Source organism: Pleurodeles waltl, chromosome 8 (assembly GCF_031143425.1).
Source record: "Pleurodeles waltl isolate 20211129_DDA chromosome 8, aPleWal1.hap1.20221129, whole genome shotgun sequence".
NCBI lineage: Eukaryota > Metazoa > Chordata > Amphibia > Caudata > Salamandridae > Pleurodeles > Pleurodeles waltl.
In genome coordinates this window covers 745,665,726-745,690,823 of record NC_090447.1, presented here as the reverse complement: position 1 = coordinate 745,690,823, position 25,098 = coordinate 745,665,726, and the positions used below count along the sequence as shown (strand labels likewise).

At 43.7% G+C, this 25,098-nt stretch overlaps 1 protein-coding gene across 2 annotated transcripts in view; it reads left to right on the top strand.

Annotated features, from left to right (window-relative positions):
- The window catches only part of PCID2 (PCI domain containing 2), a 106,752-nt gene that overhangs the window by 8,115 nt on the left and 73,539 nt on the right, over window positions 1–25,098 (top strand). For both annotated transcript variants that reach the window (XM_069204990.1, XM_069204989.1), the window contains exon 3: window positions 18,750–18,839. In XM_069204990.1, coding sequence (XP_069061091.1) covers window positions 18,750–18,839 — 90 coding nt within the window. The remainder of the gene's footprint in view (window positions 1–18,749; window positions 18,840–25,098) is intronic.

The window sequence follows — 25,098 nt, the reverse complement described above, 5'->3', positions numbered from 1 at the left end:
TCCAAGCTGTATAGGCTCGAAAGCCTACTACCAATTAAGCATATTAGGTGATGTGCATCTCTGTAATGAGAAGGGGTGTGGTCTAATGACATCAACACCCTATATCAGGTGTGCATAATTATTAGGCAACTTCCTTTCCTTTGGCAAAATGGGTCAAAAGAAGGACTTGACAGGCTCAGAAAAGTCAAAAATAGTGAGATATCTTGCAGAGGGATGCAGCACTCTTAAAATTGCAAAGCTTCTGAAGCGTGATCATCGAACAATCAAGCGTTTCATTCAAAATAGTCAACAGGGTCGCAAGAAGCGTGTGGAAAAACCAAGGCGCAAAATAACTGCCCATGAACTGAGAAAAGTCAAGCGTGCAGCTGCCACGATGCCACTTGCCACCAGTTTGGCCATATTTCAGAGCTGCAACATCACTGGAGTGCCCAAAAGCACAAGGTGTGCAATACTCAGAGACATGGCCAAGGCAAGAAAGGCCGAAAGACGACCACCACTGAACAAGACACACAAGCTGAAACGTCAAGACTGGGCCAAGAAATATCTCAAGACTGATTTTTCTAAGGTTTTATGGACTGATGAAATGAGAGTGAGTCTTGATGGGCCAGATGGATGGGCCCGTGGCTGGATTGGTAAAGGGCAGAGAGCTCCAGTCCGACTCAGACGCCAGCAAGGTGGAGGTGGAGTACTGGTTTGGGCTGGTATCATCAAAGATGAGCTTGTGGGGCCTTTTCAGGTTGAGGATGGAGTCAAGCTCAACTCCCAGTCCTACTGCCAGTTCCTGGAAGACACCTTCTTCAAGCAGTGGTACAGGAAGAAGTCTGCATCCTTCAAGAAAAACATGATTTTCATGCAGGACAATGCTCCATCACACGCGTCCAAGTACTCCACAGCGTGGCTGGCAAAAAAGGGTATAAAAGAAGGAAATCTAATGACATGGCCTCCTTGTTCACCTGATCTGAACCCCATTGAGAACCTGTGGTCCATCATCAAATGTGAGATTTACAAGGAGGGAAAACAGTACACCTCTCTGAACAGTGTCTGGGAGGCTGTGGTTGCTGCTGCACGCAATGTTGATGGTGAACAGATCAAAACACTGACAGAATCCATGGATGGCAGGCTTTTGAGTGTCCTTGCAAAGAAAGGTGGCTATATTGGTCACTGATTTGTTTTTGTTTTGTTTTTGAATGTCAGAAATGTATATTTGTGAATGTTGAGATGTTATATTGGTTTCACTGGTAATAATAAATAATTGAAATGGGTATATATTTTTTTTTGTTAAGTTGCCTAATAATTATGCACAGTAATAGTCACCTGCACACACAGATATCCCCCTAACATAGCTAAAACTAAAAACAAACTAAAAACTACTTCCAAAAATATTCAGCTTTGATATTAATGAGTTTTTTGGGTTCATTGAGAACATGGTTGTTGTTCAATGATAAAATTAATCCTCAAAAATACAACTTGCCTAATAATTCTGCACTCCCTGTATCTCCTTAATGCATTCCCCCACTGAGCCACCTTCATGGCGTCCCACTCTGAAGCCCGGGTGCTAGCACTGTCTCAGGTTTCCTCAAAGTAATGTTCTAGTACTTCGTAAACAGTTTGAGCAAATATTAGGTCAGTTAGGGCTTCTGCCCCCATCCTCCAGAGCAGCACCCCAGAATCTTTCCTGCTAGTCCCACAGGACACCAACCACAGGGATTGATCAGAGATGTTGCGTGCCAGATAGGAAATAGAAATCATATCATCTGCTAGAGTGCCAGTCATCAAGCAAAAGTCTAATCTGCTATAAGTTCCAGTCGCAGGCATGTAACATTAGTAGGCATGCCACAAGGGATTGCACTGCTCTCCCACCTAACATCTTGAGGTCCAAGTGTGCCCGCATTACCTCATGGAGTGCCCCTGTCATCCATGGTTTTGTGTCTGCTCTAGGGGGATGGCGATCAAGGTCACTATTCAACACACAGCTTTGGACCCCAGCTACAATTACGTCTGGGCCCTTTTGATCTGCAGCATCTCGCATTAGTGCTCCATAAAAATCTGGATCATCTACATTTATATGGCACAGTGCCCTGGCATCCAGCGCACCAGATATAATAATGTTTTGACCTTCTGGGTCAACCACCACCTCTGAGCCACTAAGGAGACTCCTGGAGCTACCTATATTAACACTCCCCTTGCATAGCTGGAATAAGAGGTTGCAATGATCTGACCCCCTCATTGTTTGTGCAACTGCCCAATACATCCCCCGTGTGAGTTTCCTGAAGGAGCACGATTGCAATTCCATACCGTTTCAAGTACGCATGTATCCTCCTCCTCCTAACGGGCTGTCGCAGACCTCTTCCATTCCAGGTTAGAAATTTCCAATTATGATCCATTCATCAATAAATGGGACACCGAGCATCCTTCCTCTGTCCCGACCCGTCACACCAAACTCCACACTCGCTCCATTCAGCAAAAGCATTCCAGGGTCCGACATGGTAGAGCAAACCCTTCCCCACCCCAATATGACCATTCAGAAAGAATATCAGAAGCCAGCCTTCCTCCACTAGGCAGAGTGTTTAAACAACGTAAGTCCAGTAAAGTTAGGCTAAATACCAGAGCCCACTGCCCCACCCAACTCATGGAGGCCACAGCTTCAATCTTTATCTTGCATTCCGCTGAGAGCCCTGCATCACGCAGGTGCAGCAAGGTCGAAGGCACTCAAACTGCACTCGCAAGCCCCCTTGGCGAGCCATCAATGAGTCCGCAGGCCGCCATTTAAAGCAAACACTATTAGGACAAGGATCATCAAAAATGATAACGTAACAGTTTTCCCCTTTAATTACACATAGAATTAGAAAGCAAGGCAACAACAGTATTAACCCCACTTCCCCCACTAGACAAGAAGAGCAAGTATTCAGTATACCACCATACACAGTGACCAAGAACAGATTTAAACTTTACTGTCCCATCTGCAGTGGGCAGCCACAATCATTGAGGTCCCTGGGTCTCGGGTCTCCAGGCAGCAAGTCCAAGGTAGTACCTAAGCAGACAAGAGGTAGCCAGGACCCATTCGTACCCATATTGTTATCCCATCATAAGGGCGTCAGAGTTTTTAAGGATCTCCTAAGGCCCCCGTTGGTGCAATTATTGATGCTATCTTAGTTCCCCTGTGACAATGAAAGGGCTCACCAGTGTCTGACACACAATTGGATTCCTCAAGAGTACCGTCCAGGCAGACCACAATTCTTCCCATTGATTTTGCTCCAGGAACAAGAAGTACTGTCCACCGTCGAGCCTGGGCCAATGGTGCAAACAATTGTCCCAGAGGCGGGCCTCCCACAGCTCGACATATGGCAGTACAAGGAGGGCCCCAAGCAAGTACATGCCCACTCTGAGCTCCTAACGGGGGGGGGGCAATCACTTCTTCCTCAGGGCTCTGACAGGTGGGAGTGGCCCAGCAATGGTCCAGGGTCCACTCACCCCCTTACTGGTCATCCACATGAATCACACCATGAAGCAGGCTTCTGTGAGTCAGTGCAAGTGCCTATAGGTGCTGTAAATGTCAATGGGGACCTCCTGTTAGCAGGAAAGACGCAGAAGCGGAGGTTTTTTTTCACCTCATTAATCAGGGTCTACTGCCCCTATAAGCATGAGTCCAAGGATATGAGGGCTGCTCTAGTGACCCGAAGGCAGGAGGGGGAAGGATACCCAGCCCTCCGCAATGTAGGCGGCAAGCACTATCAACGTCCGTGGCCTGGGCGGCTCTGAACCTAGATAGTTCACCCAACCGCTCCAACAATCAGGTGGCTCTGCAGTGTGCGAGTTTAAGAATATATTCAGTATCCCCTTCCCCCCCCCCTCTGCTGCGGAAGGGGGCGCAAGGCCCAAAACGCCACAAGGCCTGCGCATCCGCCCAGCCTCCTGCCAACATGTCTCAGCTGCGGCGGCCCCAGTTAGGCTCCGCTGCCCAAGGTGTATTCAGTGTGATTCGGATCAGCCTCAGGTCACGTTTTAGATAGCCAAGTCTGCACAGCAAAGCGGGGGACCAAGCCCAAGGTGATCCTTCCAGGTATTCCATGCCGCAGGTGTTAGATCCGGCCCTGGCTCCCGAAGTGTCCCCGCACACTCCACAACTTGTAATGGGGGTATGTAGCCACAGGGACTATAGGATGGTGCAGGTTTTTGAGGGAGCCCGCTAGAAACATGTTGAGGCAACCATCTTGCTTGGTTCCAACCCCATCCCCCCGAATTGTTGTTAATGTATTAATTAGTATTTTGAGCTAAGAAAACAGCATGTTAAAATCTGTGTCAGGAGTGACTATGATAAATTGATATGACTGTTAAGGTTGACCCAGTGCCTTTGCATTTGGAGCAAAACCTAAAGAATTCCCTTTTTCTTAATTACCTGTATCATCCTTCACTTTTGTTCCTTTTGTCTTTGTGCAACTGGTTTAGTCTACTGGGGCTACAGGTTTTCATTTTTGAAGTGAAAATTCAATTTGAGCAAATGTAAGACATGATTAGCATGACTGAACTCAGCTTGGTGGAAGCTAAGCGATACACGTCTTTAACCGGTGTAGTTGTGATTTCTCGTAGGGAAGAGTGCAAGGCCTGGGATAGGGATTAGTTCAGAATTAGGATATGAGTGAAGTGAGTTGTGGGAGAGGACAGTCATTTGTGCTCATATGCAGTCTCTGTAGATGCAGTTTGCACAATGAGAATGCTGTCTTTTGGTTCCACTTGCCAATCACCCACGTATCTGTTGTGTACTTTGCTACCTAAGTGATGGTAGAGTCTTCTCTTCTTTCTGTATGTCATGAAAGTGAGACTTCACCGCATGTTATCACTTGTTATTATTAAAGGAAATAAACAATGGAAATAAGCATGTTCTATTTATTTCAAGTTAGGTACAGGTACACAAGACATTCAATTTTGTGTTGTTATTTTTTCTTTCCGCTCTATATTTCTACAAACTGTCTACTGTGTACTTTGAAGGTGGTTCAACAGTCTTGGTTAAGAAGAGTATTCGATCATGCCCAACTCATAAAATACGTATATTACAGAGGGAGTGGCACTCCATAATTTAGTTTTTTTTTTATCACTGATAACTCTGGCCCTGTTCAAAATATCTGCATGCTCTTTCCAAGAATAAATATGCATGCATCTAAAATTGAACTCTGAAAGTTTTCTGAAAATTTGTTAATGAGGTAAAGGGTGTAAAGGCATTGGGAAGAGTCCCAATAGTTGTATTTTATTTTCGTTCAAAGTTCAATAACATTTTCTTTTGCACTCCCCTACAACCACTTGGGTGTAAAGGACATGCCTCAGAACTCTAGTGAATGCTGTTTGGTCCCAAAATATTTTTACATTTGAGACCTTGTTTGTGAACTGCTTTGGTCAATTCAAGAACCAGTATGCACATTTTTGTTTGTCTTTCTCACTTGGAGTATGTAAAGAAATGTTTGGCCCAGCATTGGTACCCATTACTTGGTTTATGAACTGCTCCTACAGCTGCAGGGGAAGTGAAGCATGTACATCTACAGGCTGAATTGTATTACACAACTTGGAAACAGAAACCCCGAGAACGTTCCCAGGTTTCCCACTTGGCCAAATTGTGTGATCCTAGACAATTGTTTCGTTTTACTGTCCCTCATTTTCCTTCATTTTCACAGATAATAGGACCTCGAAATACATGACTTCAGGATGTGCGCTGTACAAACTTTTCTCCTGTGTTTATTTAATAAGTTATGATGTTGACGTATGATAGCAACCGGAACCACAGAAAGGGTGCACATAACAACTGACTTGCGTCATAGTTCACTATTGGCATTGTTGCCTGAGTGGTGGGAAAGCATGAATGTTTCTAAATTCGTGCTTGAAAATTATCGCCTTTTTAAAACAGTACTTCTCAATGCACTGATTTACCAAGGTGAAAAGTTCTGTATGTTAATGAAATGCACTTCTTGAATTTTGAAGGGACTTTATCATATTTTTACACGCTTGCTGCAAGATGGCTTCACAAATGAAGGTGTTCCTAAGTTAAGCAGTTCAGGACGTCCTAGTTAATTCCTTTCTTTAACTGAAGTTAACATTTAAATAAATGCTTGCCCATTTACTTAACGTATTTTTAATGTTAGTGCTATTAACAGTACACTGCAGCCTAGTGTTGCTGTTGCTCAAGGTGACACATGTAAAGGTTATGCAGGCCGCATGGGGACCCTGGGCCGTACTTTGAGTATCACTCATTTACAGAGTCATACAGTAGACTGCTGGTCCCAAAATGATCTCTCTTAAGTTGTGGGAATGGGAAAAATGCTGGTGTTGATCTATTGCACCGTCTTGGTCTTTTCTTCGTCCCATTGTTGCATCAGTAATGGTTTGTTACGTCATTTGTGTGTATGTAGATAAATAATAATATTAGCTAACGTCCATTCGGAATACATATCCTTCACTGGAAGGATATTTACCAACCTCGGCATATAAAAGTCCCTGTAATGTTTCCTATAGAAACAACTGTATTTTCACTAGCAGCAACAAAATGTGTAAAAGAGGCATCATTTGGAACTTCACTAATGTCATTAGTTACATTTATGATGTGGTATGAGATTTCATGCTTGAACCCATGAGCATGCATGGGGTTTTGTTTCTGTAGACAGCATAATTGGTAAATTTAAGTAGGGATTGGGATACAGATAAATACATTTTCTGTGAAAAAGGTCTGTGTGTGTGCATGCAAACACATCTATCAGGCAGACTGAGCTATAGCTGATTTGTGATAATAGTTGATTTGAAACGTGCACATGAAATTAATTTTAAGACATGCTAATAAATGTGGTGTGAAATTTGCTGATAGATCCCAGCCAAGCCCAGTTCCACGATTTCAAATTCGATGCAAAATGGTCAATGGGAAACGTTATTTAGGATGATCTAAAGGGAGGAGGTCCTTTTGTAAAGCCTCCTAGTAATTTTGCTGTCCATTACAACAAAATCTTCCAAAGAGAATTAGGCCGAAAATGACAAGAAGGTAAAATATTACTCCGGCTATGCATTTTTTCTTGGTTTGGCTTAAATTCACTCAGTAAGTTAAGTATTTGTATTACAGTAAGGTATTGGATGGATCTAAAGGGGTTATTAATGTATATTTGTGCCATTAGACTGCAGATTGTCCAAAATACTGGATCCATAGAGGCTCAGATGATAACATCATAAAATTACTCAACACTAGTTGGATGATAAAGGAGGCATAGGCTAGCCACAAAGCTCTGAGGATGCATTCCATGACGGCTCCTAATCGCTGGCCTGCAGTCATGTTTAAATCTCCCTCAACCTGAAGCATCACACCTGACACTCATTCTCTGTGGAGGAGAAAGCTACCGCAGGGGAGTAAAGATTTTCCAGCACATTGCTGCAGATGGAACTGTAACTGGGCCTACTGATTGAGTCAGACTGAGGCCTGTGCCATCTGCAGCATCTACTAGAGGTGGCAAGAGAGGAACCCGTGAAGTCCTGCCTTCTACTGGAGACTCACTGAGAGCTGTCAGGCAGTTGCGGGCATCTGGACGAGCGTGCAGCACGACTGAACTCAGTGGCCACAGAGAACATTGGCCCTCAATGATGTACCCAAGCAGCTGCTGGACGCGATTGATTGTGGCCTTGGTGGCACCTGGACTGTGCGACGGTTGGCCAGGAGAGGAGAGCTGCGAGCTATGCGGCATCACCTTAGTGCAGGGGGCGCTGGGCCTGGTGCCATATGGGCCCCCGCTGCAGCTGAGCTCCAGCTGTTGCCCCAGATGGAGTTGGCTGCTGGTAGTGCAATCTGGAGGTGGTTTCCCTGTGAGATTTCAGGGCCGCTTGGGCATGGCTTGTGTTGCCTGGAGGTTCCCCCACCTTGCTACACTTGTGGCAGAGGTCTCCCTGAGGGACACATGTGACTGGTGACCCAGGGCATCGTGCGGACAACCCCCACTGTACGTGGTGGACTCCTGGAGCTACAACAGCAAATGCTGTGGGTGGCCTCACTCTATCCCAGCCAAATTAGTGGGCACGCTGTGCTTACAGTTGGGGTGCAGACTCTGTGATTCAAAGTGCCAGTCCTCAACTTGGGCCTCTTTAAGGTGGCTACCATGGTGAAAGGGGCAATGGTGCCGATGCCCATCAACAAATATGGCATACTAGTGCTGCCAAAGTGCTCTTGAGTGGACGGCGAGAAGGCTATAGACACCCCCACCTTGCCAGACGTGCTCTGGGTGGTTCTGGACACGAGCACCTCGCAAGAGCGACTGATGCGGTGGCGATCAACTTGAACCTGGTGCAGGCTTCATGGAATGGGTGCAGCATGTGGAACAATAACTTGCCGACACAGTGAGGGACCTCCATGATGCCACTAAGATGTCAAACAACCTCTTGAGCCAAGTCAAAATCCTGGTAACCCAGGTGAAAGACCCAAAGGACAGGGCACGGAGAAATAATGTGCGCCAGGTCAGGCTACTAGAGCACGCTGAGGGAGACTATCTGGAACGTTTTTTTGAGAAATAAGTACAATAACAATGGCAGCCAAAAAGATTGTTGGGGTTCTTCTAGATTGGTACAGACGGCAGAATGCAGCACCCTCCCACCCCACAGTAACTATCATCTTTCGCCTGCTCAGCTAGAGGTACTTCGATACGCTGCTCTGGGTAATGAAAAAGACTGGCATCCTGCTCATTATAGAGGCACTCATCATGCTATCTCTGGATTGCACATTCAGAAACTCAGACGGTCCTTTGAGGCAGTGAAAGGCACTGTAGAGACCGCAACATGAATTACATGATGTTCTACCCAGTCACATTGAAAATCCTGCATGAGAGAAAGGCTCATTTCATCACTGAGGCATCCTAAGCCTGGGACTGGCTAGAGACGGAGCATGGCGCCAGGGAAAAGAAGGATCAATCAACTCTGATTTGTAGGGCACAGCAAATCACCTGTGAGGGTATCCAGGTGCTGTGTTCTTGCTGGAGTCAGTCAAAAAGCCAGGTCTTGAATCCCTTTACAAATTTCAGGAAGGTGGGTGATGTTCAAAGGTTGATGAGAAGGTTGTTCCAGGACTTGGCGGCAAGGTGGGAGAAGGAACATTGTTGAATGTTGCTTCAGCGGCTGCAGGGTGTGTGATCGAGGGTGAGGGAGGAGGAGCACAGCTGTCTGGAGGGTTGGTGGAAGTTCAGGTAGTAGTTGATGCATGCTGGTCCTTGTTTGTGGGAGGCCTTGAAGGTGCGTATCAGCATCTTGAATTGGCATCTTTTCTGGATGGGGAGCCAGTGGAGGCTCCTGAGGTGGGGGTGATGTTGGTTCATTTGGGGAGGTCTAGGATGAGCCTGGCAGCTGAGTTCTGTATTGTCTGGAGTCTGTTTTGGAGTTGGTTGGTGAGTCCTGTGTAGACGTGTTGTTAATTGTCACAGTGGCTGGCACTCCCCCCGGTGATGTAGTGCCACCTCCTCCCACGCCTACAGATATTTCAGCTACTGACATTTATGTTCATCACTTTGGGACAGCCAACTGTTAGTTTGTCTTTGGTTTGGGACACATATGGAGGCATATGTAACGAAAACTCCATGCCTCCCTCGGCCTGGGCCCCACGTTCATCACACAAACAGGTGTGCCTAAGATATTCTACCCCCTCACCTGTTATATACTGTTTGCTGTTTACGTTTGTATTGGTTATATTGTTTTTACTTATCTAGAAGTTGTCGCATCTGTATCTTCAAATCACAGAAAGTGATACTTTAATTGCCTGGAAGGCATTTACAACATCTGGTTATTCTACACACACACACACACACACGGGTTTGTAGACAATGGCTGAAATTACTTTACTAACGTGAAACGTCAGGGGCCTTAACCACTACCGGAAGAGACTGAGGGTGGGGGATATATCTGCATAGACTGAATATAAAAGTGGCCTACCTGCAAGAGACACACTTGCTGCTGCCAGAGGCACACACACTGACGCAAAAGTGGAAAGGGCGCTTCTATCATGCTAGCTGTAGCACACACGCAAGGAGGGTAGGCATATGGCTGTCTGGGCATATGGATGTACACAACTCTGCATCACCAGCTGCACCCTGATGGCGAAGGCTGGTATATTATATTGCAGGGCATGCTGAATGGCAAGGGCTTGGTACTGGTTGGTGTCTTTGCCCTGCACACTGATACCAGTAAATTCTTCCCTGACTTTGGACTGAGGCTCATTCCATATACACGTGAACCGCTGATCTGGATTGCAAACGTAACTGCACTATGCATGGCGGCATAGACCACACCACTCCTAACCCTACATATAAACAAAATATGTCTGCCTCACTTGACCTGGTGATGATAGATCTGGACTCGGTGGCTATTTGGAGGCAATGTAATCCACACAAACAAGAGTACATGTACTACGCAGCCCCCAACCACACTTACTCCAGATTGGACGACATATTGGTGGGCAGGGGCCAGGCGAGATATATAACATGGGAAGGACAGTCTCAGACCACTCCACCTGTGAGGGCAACCTACTCTGTTGCTGCATAGAAAACACGCATACCCACGAGGCAGCTACCGGTTTTGGCTCTACATGACGCAGGCTTTAGACAGTCCATGAGAGAGACGATCTCGGAGTTTTTTGATTTTAATGATAATATGGGTAGCACATGTGCGGTGAAGCGGGACATCCTTAAGCTGGTGGTTTGGAGGCTTACTGGTTCCCGGGTGCCATCAATGATTAGAGCCCTGGATTGGGAAATTTGTGACATAGAAGGGGATTTGATGAGCCAGCAGAGCGCTGCTGGGGAGATTTCAGGCTAGACGCTATAAGCTCAGCTATCACACAGCAAACCATGGAGGAAGGAACTGCTACAGAATTGTATATTTCTCCAGGTACTGCACAGGGAGAGTGATAAGATGGGCAGACTATTGTCCTGGCACCTGAAACGGTGGCCGGTATCAACATGTATAATGGCCATTAGAGATACTAACGACTTGATTGTGTACACGAAGGAGGGGATAAATGACATCTTTCATGCATATTATCAGCAGCTCTACAAAAAACCATGTCATTGCTAAAACATAACATCTAGAGGCCATTTCCCTGGTGTCTTTAGATACAGAGAAGGCCTTCGATACCTTGTCTTGTCACTACACGTTTGGAGTCCTGTGGGCCCCGCACCGTGGTCCGTCGTTTATAGCAATGGTCAAATTACAATACACTAACCCAGTCACCAGGGTGAAAATGAATGAGTACAAATCAGCAGAATGAGAATTGGAACATTGCACACAGTAGGGTGTTCGCTGTCCCCTTTGCTGTATGCTCTGGGGGCCTAATTGTTGGCCTTTCAGCTCAGACACATTCTGTCAGACTGGGCCATTGAGGTGGGAGCAGTGAAGCACCTTGTATCCCTGTATGCATATGATGTGCTTGTATACTTCTGGAACCCTGCGGAGACATTGCTTCACCTGTTTACTTTATTAGACGACTTTGATGCACAGAAATCGCCAGTGTACCCAATAGTGGGCTCTCAGCAGTGCCTTCAGAGCAGCTTCCTCCCTGGTGATTCCCTGGGAAACACAGATGGTCTGGTATCTGGGGATAATGGTGACTACCTCAGAGCACACCTAGCATGAACTGAACATGGAGACACTAATTCAGGGCATTTGGGGCTCCACAGATCTCTAGTCTTCACTCCCATTGCTGGTGGCCAGGCGCTAAAATGATTGTATTGCCTCAATGCCTTTGTCTCTTTCCGTGTAGTTCTACATAATTCCCTGGAAAAATATTATGACACTTTGATCTCTACTAAGGACACTCAAATGGGATAAAAAAAGGAGTAGAGTTAAAGTGGACACACCAGTCTGCACGCATGAGGAAGAGGGACTCTGGGTTCAGGGTACGTAAGCATATTACCTGGCAGCGCAACTGAAGTATACAAATGGATGGTTCAATGCTGCTGCCAGCACGGACGGCAGACTTGCGGGGCTGGACAGTGGGGGAGGGCTTGCGCAGCATTAGCTCTGAGGCAACCTTTATGGTGCAGGACATGGCGCCGATATGACAAAAGTACTGTCATTGCTGGGAAAGCTGTGTCTTGTACGCTGCAATCTTGTTTTTATAGTGTGTACCACAATTCGCCATCCTGGAAAGTACTGTGGACGTGTCAGAGTGGAGATTGGGTGGGTGTTCCCTTACGCCAGAGGATCTTTGGGAAACTGCCAAGACACGCTTTCAACTATCACAGGACTGTACCTACAATATAATGCTATCAAGGGAATAAAGCACAACATTTCCGGACTCCGAGGAGACCCCTCCACAACCCGAAAGCTTACATCCGCTGATTCGTGGGACTGCAGATGCAGAGTCATCACACTTATACTCAGCTTTCTGAGATGACACAAACACCCACTGCACTTGTGCTCAAAATGGGAGGCAGACTGTGATCTGGCCTTCTCAGACACACAATGGAAATAAACCCTATTACTAATAATAAAGGAGATCTCAAGCTAGATTTTGCTCACTCCATTTTAATTATGTACACAGCAAGATGCTTTGCCCCATTTTCCCAAGTGCGGTTATCCGGAGGCTACTTATTACCATCTGGTCTGTGAATGTCTTAAAATGGCTGCATTTTGGAGGAGGGAGGTAGCTGTATACTCTGAACATTTGTCATTTAACAGTACCAATGTCCCCATCAGCATGCTTATTAAGTATTGATGTTAGCAAGACCAAATATAAATCATAAAGTGATTTGTGAAACTTACACGTGTTTCTGTTGGCAAAATGCCATACGTTTAGGGTGACCAGATTTTGAAAAGAAAAAACCGGGGCAGGTTAGACATAAAAGTAGGACTAAAGCCTTTAGCCTCACTTTTTTGTTATCTAGCCTGCCCTGTAAAAAAAAGAAAAAAAGTGTGTGTGTATACATATATACATACTTGCAAACACGAGAGCAGGCAGCAGAAGTATTTAAGACTCTAGAGGTGCATGTGAAAGGAGAGCACACTTTCCACTTCTGATTGCAGGTTGACCTGACCTCTGTCCCAAAAACCGGGACATTTATTTCAAATTAACAGAAGCGTTTGCAGGTTGACCTGACCTTTGCCCCAAAAACCGGGGCATTTATGTGAAATGAACAAAAGCGTTGGGACACCGGGACAGTCCTCTGAAAACCTGGACTGCCCGGGGAAATCCAGGATGTTTGGTCACCCTACGTATGGTAGTCCGCAGGCTGAGCCCGAAGACCCCGGAAAACTGCGGATGGATACTCAACATGGCGGTATGGACAACATGACGGAAGAGATCAGAATGTCACTGGTCAGAACTGATGATAAGCTACAAGATGATCTCAAACTGTGGAAAGCCCTAGCACATGCGCTGATCTGCCCCCTCAGGCTCCCTCCCCAAAAGTATGTCTAACCATGTAACACTGCTCCTTATGTTCACTCAGACCATGGCCTGCTGGATGGAGTTGCGCATGCTGCTGTGCCTACTGTGTCTTCGCGCCCACTCTGCTATGTTGTTGAATGTTTTATATATGATGTGCATCCCAAAGTGCCTTCCATTACTAATCTATGTTTCTACTGTATTACAAAGCCCAATAAAGAGATAAAAAAAAAAAAACTCTAGTTGGATGAGAAAACGTTCTCTCTCGTGGCTTCATGAATAGGTTCTGGGAACTGTGAAGTCTATACGCAAAGTCCCACACCTGCCAGTGATTGCAACATGCAATAATCAAAATTGTATCCACAAATCTTGTGACGTGTAAAACAGAGTTTTTTTCATTGGGTAAAAAGGTGCAACCTGTTTCTGAAAATTATACAGAGTTTTTCTACTACTTCTTGCACTGAAAACGGGTGTTTTTAACCTGTTAAGAGAAGTGTTTTGCATAGTTTATAGTGACTGATTTGAAAAAAAACAGCTTTCTCTAACACATTTAAATTTAATTTAGTGGAACTTAAGGGTTTGGGAAGAGGATGATGACAAAGTCATGATTGTAGAAGAGAAGCAGCATGATACCGTGGGGCCAGTGCAATTAAGTCTGCTAACATTTGTTAACATGCAACAAGTAACACTGAGAATTTGCCAGTAGTCCTTAGGCAAGGAGAACATTGGTACAAGAGTTATAGTGTGCCAAAGCATCTGACAGAAATGCACAGCGTTGAATTTTGGTAACACAAGATCTGGTAACATCACAGGCTGTTTTCAGAATTGAAGAGTGTGCTCTGCCTTTTCTTGTATGAAAAATCCTGCAGAAAATGATGATCAAGAAAAGGATATGATGATGTACTACATGAGGTGATTTTTTCATGTTTTGTTAAGTTGTGGCTGAAAACAAAAATCTGAAAACCGAACCAAAAAAGGTTATTTCCACAATCACCCTTTTTATGGGCGAGCAAAAAGGGCTCCGTCCATTCTGTTATGTCCCTTGGGCTTGAAACCACGCCCATGCCACGTTAGTCACTTACATTGGTTCGTGGGCTTGCCTTTTAAAATCCACTTGCTTTCATTTGTGAAAGGCATGCATACGTCATGCCTTTTCCGGTGTTTAGCCCACCTACACAGCACCGGTAAAGTACCAAAAACATACGAGGCTCGATGTTTTCAGCCTGGAGTCCGGACTATTTTATCTGTTTATTTTCCTCGCAGCGCGATTGCGCTGCATTTTACATAGCGAGATCGCGCTGCGTTTTTTTTTTGCTTTACAACGCTAATAGCTCTACCTCAAACAAATGCGAGACCCGTTGCATTGAAAATGCTTGTTCTCTAAATGTATACATTTCTTCTATCTTTATTTTCTGTCAATATGTTTTTTTTTTTTTATTCAAAAGGCCTAACGTCCCTCAGAATATGCTGTGCAGGTCTCTGTACAGCAGATTGTAGTGCTGCAGAAGCAGGGCACAGATCCTACTGTGCGCAGCCTTTTGCAAGTTCTGAGTCCAATTGGAAAGTTTGGTGCAAATTGGCCTATTGGATTCCAAGTTATTAGGAATCTAAATCGAAAAGTGCCATTTCTGCATAACACTCTTTCCAACCGTCAATACAGATAAGCAAATGCTGCTTCTAGAATATATATAGTAAGAATGTTGTGACTGAATGACAGATACTTTCAGTGGGAACCAGGAAGCATATAGGAACAAGCATGTGCAATGCAATGTGTCTCATATTTGCTTGAGTTGGAGCTATTGGCGTTGTAAATTCCCAACTGGACTTTTCTTGCCTCATAAATTGAAAATTAAATGTAAAACATTAGTTGACATTAGCAAGCCAATTCAAAGTGTCATGGCTCACATGAGCATGAACGCGAAAGAAAGACACAAAAAGAAGTTTTCTCACAGTCATACGTGTCGGCAATTGTGAAATTATTAATGTAACCGGGTTCGTCTGGGGGGGGGGGATGTTGGGGAGGGTGTGGGTGTGTGTTTGTACGTACTTTAAAATCACCTCCTAACCAAAGTGCTACATCATCGGAGTTAGTAGCTCCAATAATAAATATATCCATCATCTGCCACCACACGCACATCTACATGTTTAGCATTTGTAAGACAAAATATTTATTAAGACGTGATAGCTTAGATACACCTGTCCATCAAGCTTATTCCTTGATTGTTTTTTCAAATGTAAAACACTGATACTGGATCCATATACTCAGAACCCAGAATATGTTAATGCATTGCCTATTGAACTCAGTTGCACATCTCAGTATAATGGAGTCCCATCGAGGCTTGTAACAAAAAGACAAAAAAAATCAATAACAATTGTGTTGGAAACGGCGACTCTTATTTGCTTTAAAACAAATGTTGCATACAAACGAAAACTATCACTCAAACAACCAACAAGAGGGTCAACATGTTTCAGGTTTCTACTGTTCATCCAGTGCTTTACTCAGGACCTGGTGGCTCTATTGTGTCACGTCCCACACTTTTAAAGGGAATCCTGATCTATACCCTTGCATTAATCACTTTATAAAACTAAGGTACGCCAGACTGAATGTACAGCTGCTCATGACGTGTGCATGTGTGGTTACACATGCACACAAATAAGTCATTGCACTTGGTCAGCCACTGCATCATCCTTTAATGGCCAGTTTTTTTTTATTATGGTGATTGGTGTCTGCAGTAACACTTTTGTCCTTTTAGAGAGGCAGAAGCATTGGTAAAGCCAAAACGTGAGACCCATTTGCTCTGCCAACACTGGTGTTGACAGATTGGTACAGTTCATTGGTTAGCACTCCTGTTGATAGTGTGAAAGGGTTGATATGAAAAGTAAAACGACTGGTCACAAGGGGCCTATGATGCACTCAGGCCCTAATCATAAGAGGTGGCAGTGCTCTGATGCTTCTCTTTCCGGGTGTTGCAGACACTGGCTGATTTCTTCAAGGCAGATACAAAAAACTTTTGTCACATCAGAATTACATGGATTTTACAGATCCATACACAGGTACAGCCAACAAACACTACCTACAGTTGGGTATCAGTGAATTTCTGGAACTTTCACCCAATAGGCCACTGTTGTATACATTTACTACTAGGTCAAGGGTGAAAGCTACTTCAGTTTATCGAGCTGTTATGGGTGCAATAGATATGCCAGATAGAACAGCCGAGTAAAAGCTGATTTTAGATTTATGTGTTCTGTTGGCTGACAGCCAATGGAGAAAGATGCAGCTGTCACGGTAAAGTAGTATTGCACAATAACACAAGGTATAAATTGATTAATTCAAGATCCAGCATAGGATGTATATTACCCTTCCACCCTCCAAGCACACTATAACCCCAAACTCAGTACTAGCTACCTTGACGCAGAGGGTTAAAAAAGTGAAGTGGGGGAAAGCCCAACTACAGATGCTAAGTACTAGATTGGATTTCTAACAAATGTTCTGAGTCTAACAAACTGTAATTTATGCGGTCAGGTCTGCACTGTCAATTGGTATTGGTTCCCAAAGACTCTACAAAGAGTGGCGCTTAGGGGATACTGCAAATGGTATAATGGCTTCCAAAAACAGAACTAAAATCCTGTGGATGCACTTAGACTCTAGAATTAACCCACTGTGAGAAAGAGGCATTGGTGTCAGTCATCAAGCATCAGACACAATCCCGTGTAGCAGTTGGTGAAAACTAGGGCAATGGCAAATACATGTTGAATTATTCAGCACAATGATGGGGCTAGGTTTTAGAGGAAGGATACCGATCCTGCCCATCCGACGAGCAGCTTTCAGGGAGGCACGAATGTAGCAAAAACCCACTGTGTGAGCTGCAGGAATTCCCCATTAGTGCAACAGCAACACTGAACTGGAACATTGATAAGATGCAATAGCATATAAAAAAGACAAGCATTCGCAATGCAAGGGTCTCGCGTTTGCTCGAGTTAGAGCTATTAGCGTTGTAAATTCCTAACTGGACTTCTCTTGCCATATACATTGAAAATGTAAAGCAAAACAATTAACATAACCAAGTCAACTAAAAAACACTGTGGCCGCCATAAGCGTGAGCGCAAAGGAGAAACACAAAAGGAAAAAGAAGTTCACTTGCAGTCAAACATATCGGAAAAAGTGCAATTATCCATGTAACAAGGTCGATGGCCAAGGCGGTAACAAAACCGCCCGAAGGCGGGACAAAAGTAAAGCATTTACCAATGTCATCAAAGGATTTTTTTAAAGGCAAGCCCACAAACAAGTTAAAGTGATGGACATGAGGTGGGTGTGTTGTTGTAAAGTGTGTTGTTGTAAAAGCAGAGCTTGCTAGCTGCTATGCTCAACCTAGAAATGCAGGTTCTTTCCTTTTGTGGGACTACACTTGTAGTCCAGGGACGTACACAATGAAAAATGTGTTGTGCCTAAAACTGTAAGAAACGTCTCTGTTTTTGCAAAGAGGGAGCATGCAATAAGGGTGACCATTGGTCTTTATGATAGAGGAGGAGAGAGGTGGATGGCAAAGGAAAAGAAGTTGAAATGGAAGTCAGGGGAAAGGGTGCTATCTCTTCTATTGCAGGACAGAATGAAGGAGATTATGACTGGGACCTCATCAAGCCTCAAAGGAGAATGTACATGTGTCTTTTAAAGCTTTCTTTCTTCTCTAGAGGATCACAACAAAGTAACTGTCCACCTCTACTCTCAGAACACAGCTTCCCATCCAGTTACCGTTTGACTGTATCCCTGCCTTTGACACTGTACATTAGTCTGCTGCCTTTTGGGTAGGCTCACACTATACAAATACTACATACATATGTAAAACTGATACTTATGGACAGTCTGAAATGGTCTGTTGAGTGACACATACATGGATGATCACTAACCATTGGTCTAATATTTCCCTTTTCAGTGAATAAATATGTTGCTGTTACAATTTGTTTGAAATGAATATGCTTTAATTGTGGTTTGAGGAGGTTAAATTGATTTGAATAAAATCAGATTGTTGGCAATCTAGTCTAGTCCTAAACCGAGGATTAGAATCCAAGGCCCCAGGTTCCAAAGTCAGCAGCTTGGCCACGGGTAGACACTTCCCCCCCCCATGATAGGCTGGGCAGTTTACTTTTTAAACTCTTTCCTGTGTGTTTGGGTGAAGTCCAAAAGCACTTGTTGCAGGGTTTATACAGACTAGCTAAGTATGGTGTGCACATGACCAGAGCCTCAAACACATTTGAATGTGTGCCATAAAAGCACAGGACAGGGGCCTAGCTTTCATGTGTAGTCCTGCACTGTATTTGTAAATGTATTATAAATGAAACACCCCCATGTAAACATGTTTTTTATCTTAAGGTACTTGAAGCAATTGAAAGCAAAGATGGACTGTTTTGTGCAGAACTTGTGTCCTTTAAGCATCCTCATGTTGCAAATCCAAGGCTTCAGGTAAACATCTTTTTTTGGGTAAACTATTTGAATGTATGTTCATCAGGCAAAAAATATTATAAAGATGCATTTTAACTTCTTTAGAATGAAGAAGCTGATTATCTAGCTTTAACATTAAAAAAAAAAAATGTTTACATGACGTGAGCTGTGCCAGTGCTGATTGTACTATACATAAATGTGTTCCTACTTGTAGTTGCTGCCTTAAAAAGTAAGGAGACAAGTCTCAGAGTTATACGAGGGGCAACCAGGAAGGTGCAGTTTGAGGTTTTAGGAGTTGCAATAAATCCTATGTAAACTTAGATTAGCTTCCATGCTAACCACTTATTATTGAAACTTTCTCAAAGTGGCCAGGCAGCTGGGAAATGTAAACAAAGATCTGCAAGGCTGAAGAAGTGCAAAGACACATATTAATAGCCTTCCATGGTCAGGTTGCTATCCCTGGCCAACTTGCTTGCCTTCTGTTTTCCGTGTGCTGGCACTTTCCACAGTTGCCTGTCTTCTATGGTCAGCTTGCTGCCCTGCCCAGTGGGCTGCCCTTGTGGTCCGCGTGTTGCCCCTGCCGACTATCACATGTAATCTGGGGACACTCTGGCCCCCTGTTGCCTGCAGTTATTTTGCTGACTCTACCCCTCTAGCCTGCCCTCTGTTGTCCATAAAAGTGAAACAACTTTGTGAAGTTCTTGGAAACATGAAAATGTCTGCATACATCATGGAAGTGAAACCTTGGTATGAAAGAGTGAGCCACTGGACAGCCGATAACCTGAGCCTTGGTGCAAAATGTTTTCGCCTCTTTCCTACTGTCTGCAATTATAGATTACATACATTTCCCCAAACTCAGCTGTCCATTTTTTGTTCTTCTTCGTCTGTTGATTTGACCTTTCTATCATAGCATCTTTGTTGTGAGGCGAAAAACTATTGTGATTACTGTTGAATGATCATGACTCTCTGCAGTGACTTGTGCTAGTTCTTTTTGCTAATGTAACGGTGAGGCTTAGAGGCCTTGTCGCCATACCTCGCCTGGCTCCCTACTGTTACTACATTGATCATTATATTGCTTGTCTGATATGCAAAGTGTTGTGCAACATCTGTTCTCTCTTTTTCTTCTCGTGCCCTCCTATTCGGTTTGTCCTGACATTGAGTAGATTTGCTACTATACCTGTAAGTGCTAGGTTGCAGCAGAAATGCCAATGTTATGCATCGTTTTCCCTACTTTACAGTGTTTTCCATGCTAAGTTAAACACATTATATATTAAAACCAGTTTTTTAAACAATGTAAATTGTATAATCATCTTTCCATTGTACCTCCCAATACAGATTCCCCACCTGATGTGCTATAATTCCTAGTGTCTTATGAAAGCACCAGGTGACCATGACCCGCTGTTCAGCTGACAAAAGTTTGGGTGTCACTGGAAAACTGAGATTCACATCATTCCAGTGATACCCCTCCTGTGACACCATTTCTAGAGCTCTTTTCTGCACCCACACCCCGTGTCCGTGGGAAACCAGCAAGTGATTTCCTGGGTACCTGTTCTGCAACTGATGTGACTGCATCTGTGGTGCAATTATGTTCTGTTGCAGGATGTAAGATGCATATTGACTGGTGTGGAATACTCATCTGCTCTAGTCGTGGGGGTTGTGTGACTGAGTGGGAAGGCATGGGCAGCAAAAAGCCGAGGTTTTTCAGGTGACCTCTCCGTCAAGCAGGCCCTATGAGTTGTGCTGTAGGTGTGGAGGTCATGTCAATTGTAATTGTATTTATATACCACTTTCTACCCCGTACTAGTCATTGAAGCACTTTACAACTAGTAGCACACTACTTTGTGACCCAAGGTTGGCGGTAAATCCAGTGCACAATGGGATTAGTTAAGTGCACTCAAGAAAAAAATGACATCCATTTTCTCCATTTACTTTGTGATAGATTATATTAAGATTGGTGTGATCATTAGTGGGTATATGTGGTTTCAGATGAATGATTGCTGAAATAGGCTTGTGAAAATTAGGTAATGTTGGGTTATAGGGATGGTGTTTTAAGGGGGAGAGTTTGTGGGTTAAAGGGGCAATCCAGTAGAGAGAAACGGAACAGTTCTCTACCTTTTTCTACATCTCTAACAGTTGCCTGCAGTAGGCATTCCAGAATGATCTTTTCATGTCTGCTTGCATTTTGAGATCTATTGTGACATTATTCACTGAATAGACTCTTTCGAAAAGGCCTCCTAGCAACATCAAGGCCTAGAGTGTATTGAACCTTGTTTTCTAAAACCTCACAACCCAGCGTCAAGATCAGAATGATTACACTTTACAGCTAGGATGATCCTGGTGCCTCTGGTGCCACTGGTACAGCCTTTTCATGGCTGATCTTTGGATTTTGTAGTAGTTGACAGGTGAGAAGGGGTCTAAGTGTGCTTTTTTTTATTTATGTTTTTTAGCATGGGGCTAATAACTGAGTGTTTCATTTCTTTGGAACTACACTTAGGCGAGTTAAAGGTTGAGTACCTTAACTATAGTTGGAAGTAATACTAGCAGACCCTTGTTCAGAATATGCGGCAGAGCTGGGACCAGAGGTGAGCCAGATTTAACCTTATGCATTGGGTCAAGAACCCTCCTCTCGTTGATGGCTGGTATAAACACCAGTTGTGTTGAGCCCGAGGAAGCCATAGAACTAGCAATTTCAAGGGAAATGTGGGCTAGATTACATTGTAATGAGTCATAGAGATCCGATTCCTTTTTTCTTTAAAAAAAAAGAAGTCTGCTATCTCATTGCATCACGCCACAGAAGACGGCAGAGGATAGTTCCCTGATCAGCAAGATTAAGGGGTTTAAAGATCTTGACTAATTCCTTTGCGGAACTTGACACCTGAATAATTTTCTCCTCAAAATAAGAGGCCTATGCCTTTTTAATTTCAATGTGGTAGTTCCTGATGGCAGATTTGTGGTCTGTTTTTAGCGGGGCCTCATCTCCTCTCCAGTCTCTTTCATTTTATTTCAAGCCGGAAAGGTGGCTATTAAACCATGTTTTTTTTTTTTTTTGCATTTAGGTTGTAAAGTATCTTGGGCACTGGAATGCATCCATCTAGGGATTGCAATACCCATTCCTCCTGGCACCTCTAGGCCTCATTTGGGTGATCCCCTAATATAGGTAAGGTAGCCTCCAAGGCCACCTCCAGTTGTAGGGTATAACTTTAGCCCACCTGTGATCTAATCTCTTGGAGGGGTTGATAATGACTCTTGATGAGGAATTTTCGATAGTATATGGTGATTTGTCCATGGCAGAGGAGATGCCACATTTACCTGAATCTTTGAGTCATTGCTGAAAATTGGGTCAAGGGCATGTCCTTTCTCATGCATAGTACCACCTACTTTTTGTATTAGCTGAACAGCCTCCAAAACCTATATTAATCTTATCTGTAGCTGGATGGTTGATCTCATCTAGGTCTATGATGAAATCTCCTAGAATAGTGAGAGAACATTTTCGATGACCAGGCAGGCTAGCACATCTAGTAAGGCTTCCATAAATTTGGTGCATGTGCCAGGAGGTCTATAGATGAAAGCCGCGGTGAAAGTGCAGGTGGGGTATAGAGTTATAGTAAACTGGAAATCGTTTCAGTCAGGGATTGATAAAGGAGTGGATAAACACCTATATTTGCCTTTTAAGATAATGGCTATTCCTCCTCCTATTCTGCCAGCATGGTTAGGCTAGCAGAATGTCTGGACCTCCGCTCTCACAGAGCCAGGTTTCAGTGATAAAATATCTTGCTGTTCTTTTTCTAACATCATTCTGACCTCTATTTTGTGGCAAGGTAGGGACCTACAGTTAACAAGAACCATCTTCCATTATTCCTTGAGCGTTAATGTGCGTACAATTATATTGCTCTGCATATCTGCTTCCTTTGTGCAGGCCTAAGTTACAAAAGTTGCTGTGCAGAATAGCTTACAGGGTGTATGGATGTTTGGGCAGGGTACCTGGCCTCTGATCCTGCTCGGGCATGGACGGGCACAGATGGACTTGCTTTTGGTGCACCAGTGGCGTCCTCACTGCGGCCCTAATCCACCATAATATACCTCGTGTGCTTTACCACTAGAGATCCAACCTTCCGGCGACTCTGGCTAGTGGAGCCAAAAAGAAGTCTCTAGGGTTTCCCACCCTCCCTCTTTCGTTAAAGCATAATCCTTGATCCAAGTCGAAACAATCTGAGTTTTAAAAGTTACAAACACCATTGTAAAACAGCTTTCATAAAAAATGCTCCAACAATCAGAAAGTGCAACCCAGTTTCCCTACGGTGCAGTGCTCTCTCACCTGCGTGCCAGCACCCCAGTTACTGTAATTTGCCTTGCATGCCTAACCACAAGAGCGCTAACCTTCTGGCGACTCTATGGTTTGTGGCACCAAAAAAACATCTGTATGGTTTCCTGCCCTCCCTCCTTCATTAATACAGAATCCTGAATGCAAGTTAAAAAAAATCTGAGTCTTAAAAGTTAAAAAAAACAAAACAATGTAAAACCGATTTAATAAAAATGCTCCAAAAGTAAAGCTGACATATACCCTAGCCACTGCTTCTGCAACCTATTGAACTAAGTTTCATATTCTCACCTTACAGCCAAATCCCTGGTATATAATCTGTGTGATTGTTTCTGCGGCACAATTGTCATGATTATTGGATGGCCCGCAGCAGTTCAAAATTAGAATCCCAAGTGGTGGTATTATTGACTCATCAAACGCCCACATAAAGTATATATTTAGTTTTTTATTTCAGTCCCCCCAAAAATTGTGTTTTCAGATGAACTCTGTGTCCGTTTATATAGCTGTATGTACAGTAAAATTTGTTTTTAAACAGTACCAGTGAGATAATATTGCAACCAGATGTAATGAAACACTTAAAATACTGTTAACAATTCTTTGAACAGATGTGTATACAGACAGACTTCATATGAGAGAGATGCAGCTGACACGTATTTGTCTAAGTGCCCTTTTCAAGGATATAAAATACACACAAGTATTCTAGTTGGCACGTTAAATTAGCCAAAGCCTAAGATCGGGAATGGCAATGCACTGGCCCCGAGAGTTGTGTGGCAAGAGAAAACAGATGAGTGATTATCAGCGGAGTAGTGTGCAGTAGGGTGTCAAGCGTAAATTGTAAATAAAGTCTTATAAGATCTAGTATGCAAACGGCATAAAAACGTTTAAGTGCAGCCAGCCCAAATAGTGGTGGTGTTTACCATCATCACCAGTGTATGAGTTATGTTCTCATCAACCCTACCCTTCGTATAAATAAGAAAAGGTTAACAATTGTTTCACTGCTTTCTGTCCCTTAAAAAAAACATACAAGAAGAAATGATGATTGACCACTCCACAATCTATGGAAACATGTTGATATCATTATTTAATTGGTAAGGTAGTGTATGAAATAGTATATGCAAAAATATAGAGGCAGTACTTACTGAAAAATTGCAATAGCCTCGAATTAGGAGAGTTTAGTCAGATGCTATAAATCGAAGTTCCTGAAATGAGTAGTAGGGTAAGACTTCTCCCACAAAATGTTAGGGCAGACTTGCAGTAACAATGTCACAACCTGGCAAGGGAAAATCTTGTTTTCTAAAGTAAAGCTGGAGCAGAATAGTCCCCAAAATACAACAAAGCAAAACCAGAGTTGCCCAAATTGACTGTAAGGTAGAAGTGTTGCAAATATGTTGACTCCTGTACGGAGTTTATAAATGAACAAAAGATAAGATGGGGGGAAAAGAAATTGGAGGTTAAAACTGTGCAAGTACTGAACTTTATTAATCGAACACAAAATAGCGCGATTCGCTATAGAAAAAGTGTCAGTGGGTAAAAGTACAAAGAAGTTCAAGCTGGGAATGGTAGAGTGTGTGGACGTCGTTTATGGGTCCCTAGTGTACTAGTATAAACTGCAAATGTTGTCTTCAAAATTTGAGTCATAAGTACGTCAGATCACTGTCCACTTTGCAGAATAAGAGCATTTACACCACCTAAATAAAATGGAATTACCCTAAACGCAAGTAAGCTCTTACCATGCTCCTTCCCGGCTGAGCGTCGAAGAGAGCCGAGCTGACGTGTTTCATGGCTGAAAAACGGTGTGTCTCAGCATGGAATGCGAAACACGACTAAGCCAGAGAGGCCTTAGCATGTAGGTCGCCAACTTAAAATGAATGAATTAATAATACATTAAACGAATTACTGAGTTAGAGCTATAGAAAAGCTGAAATGGGTGATGAAAGGAAACGAAAAAGTGAGATTGATGAG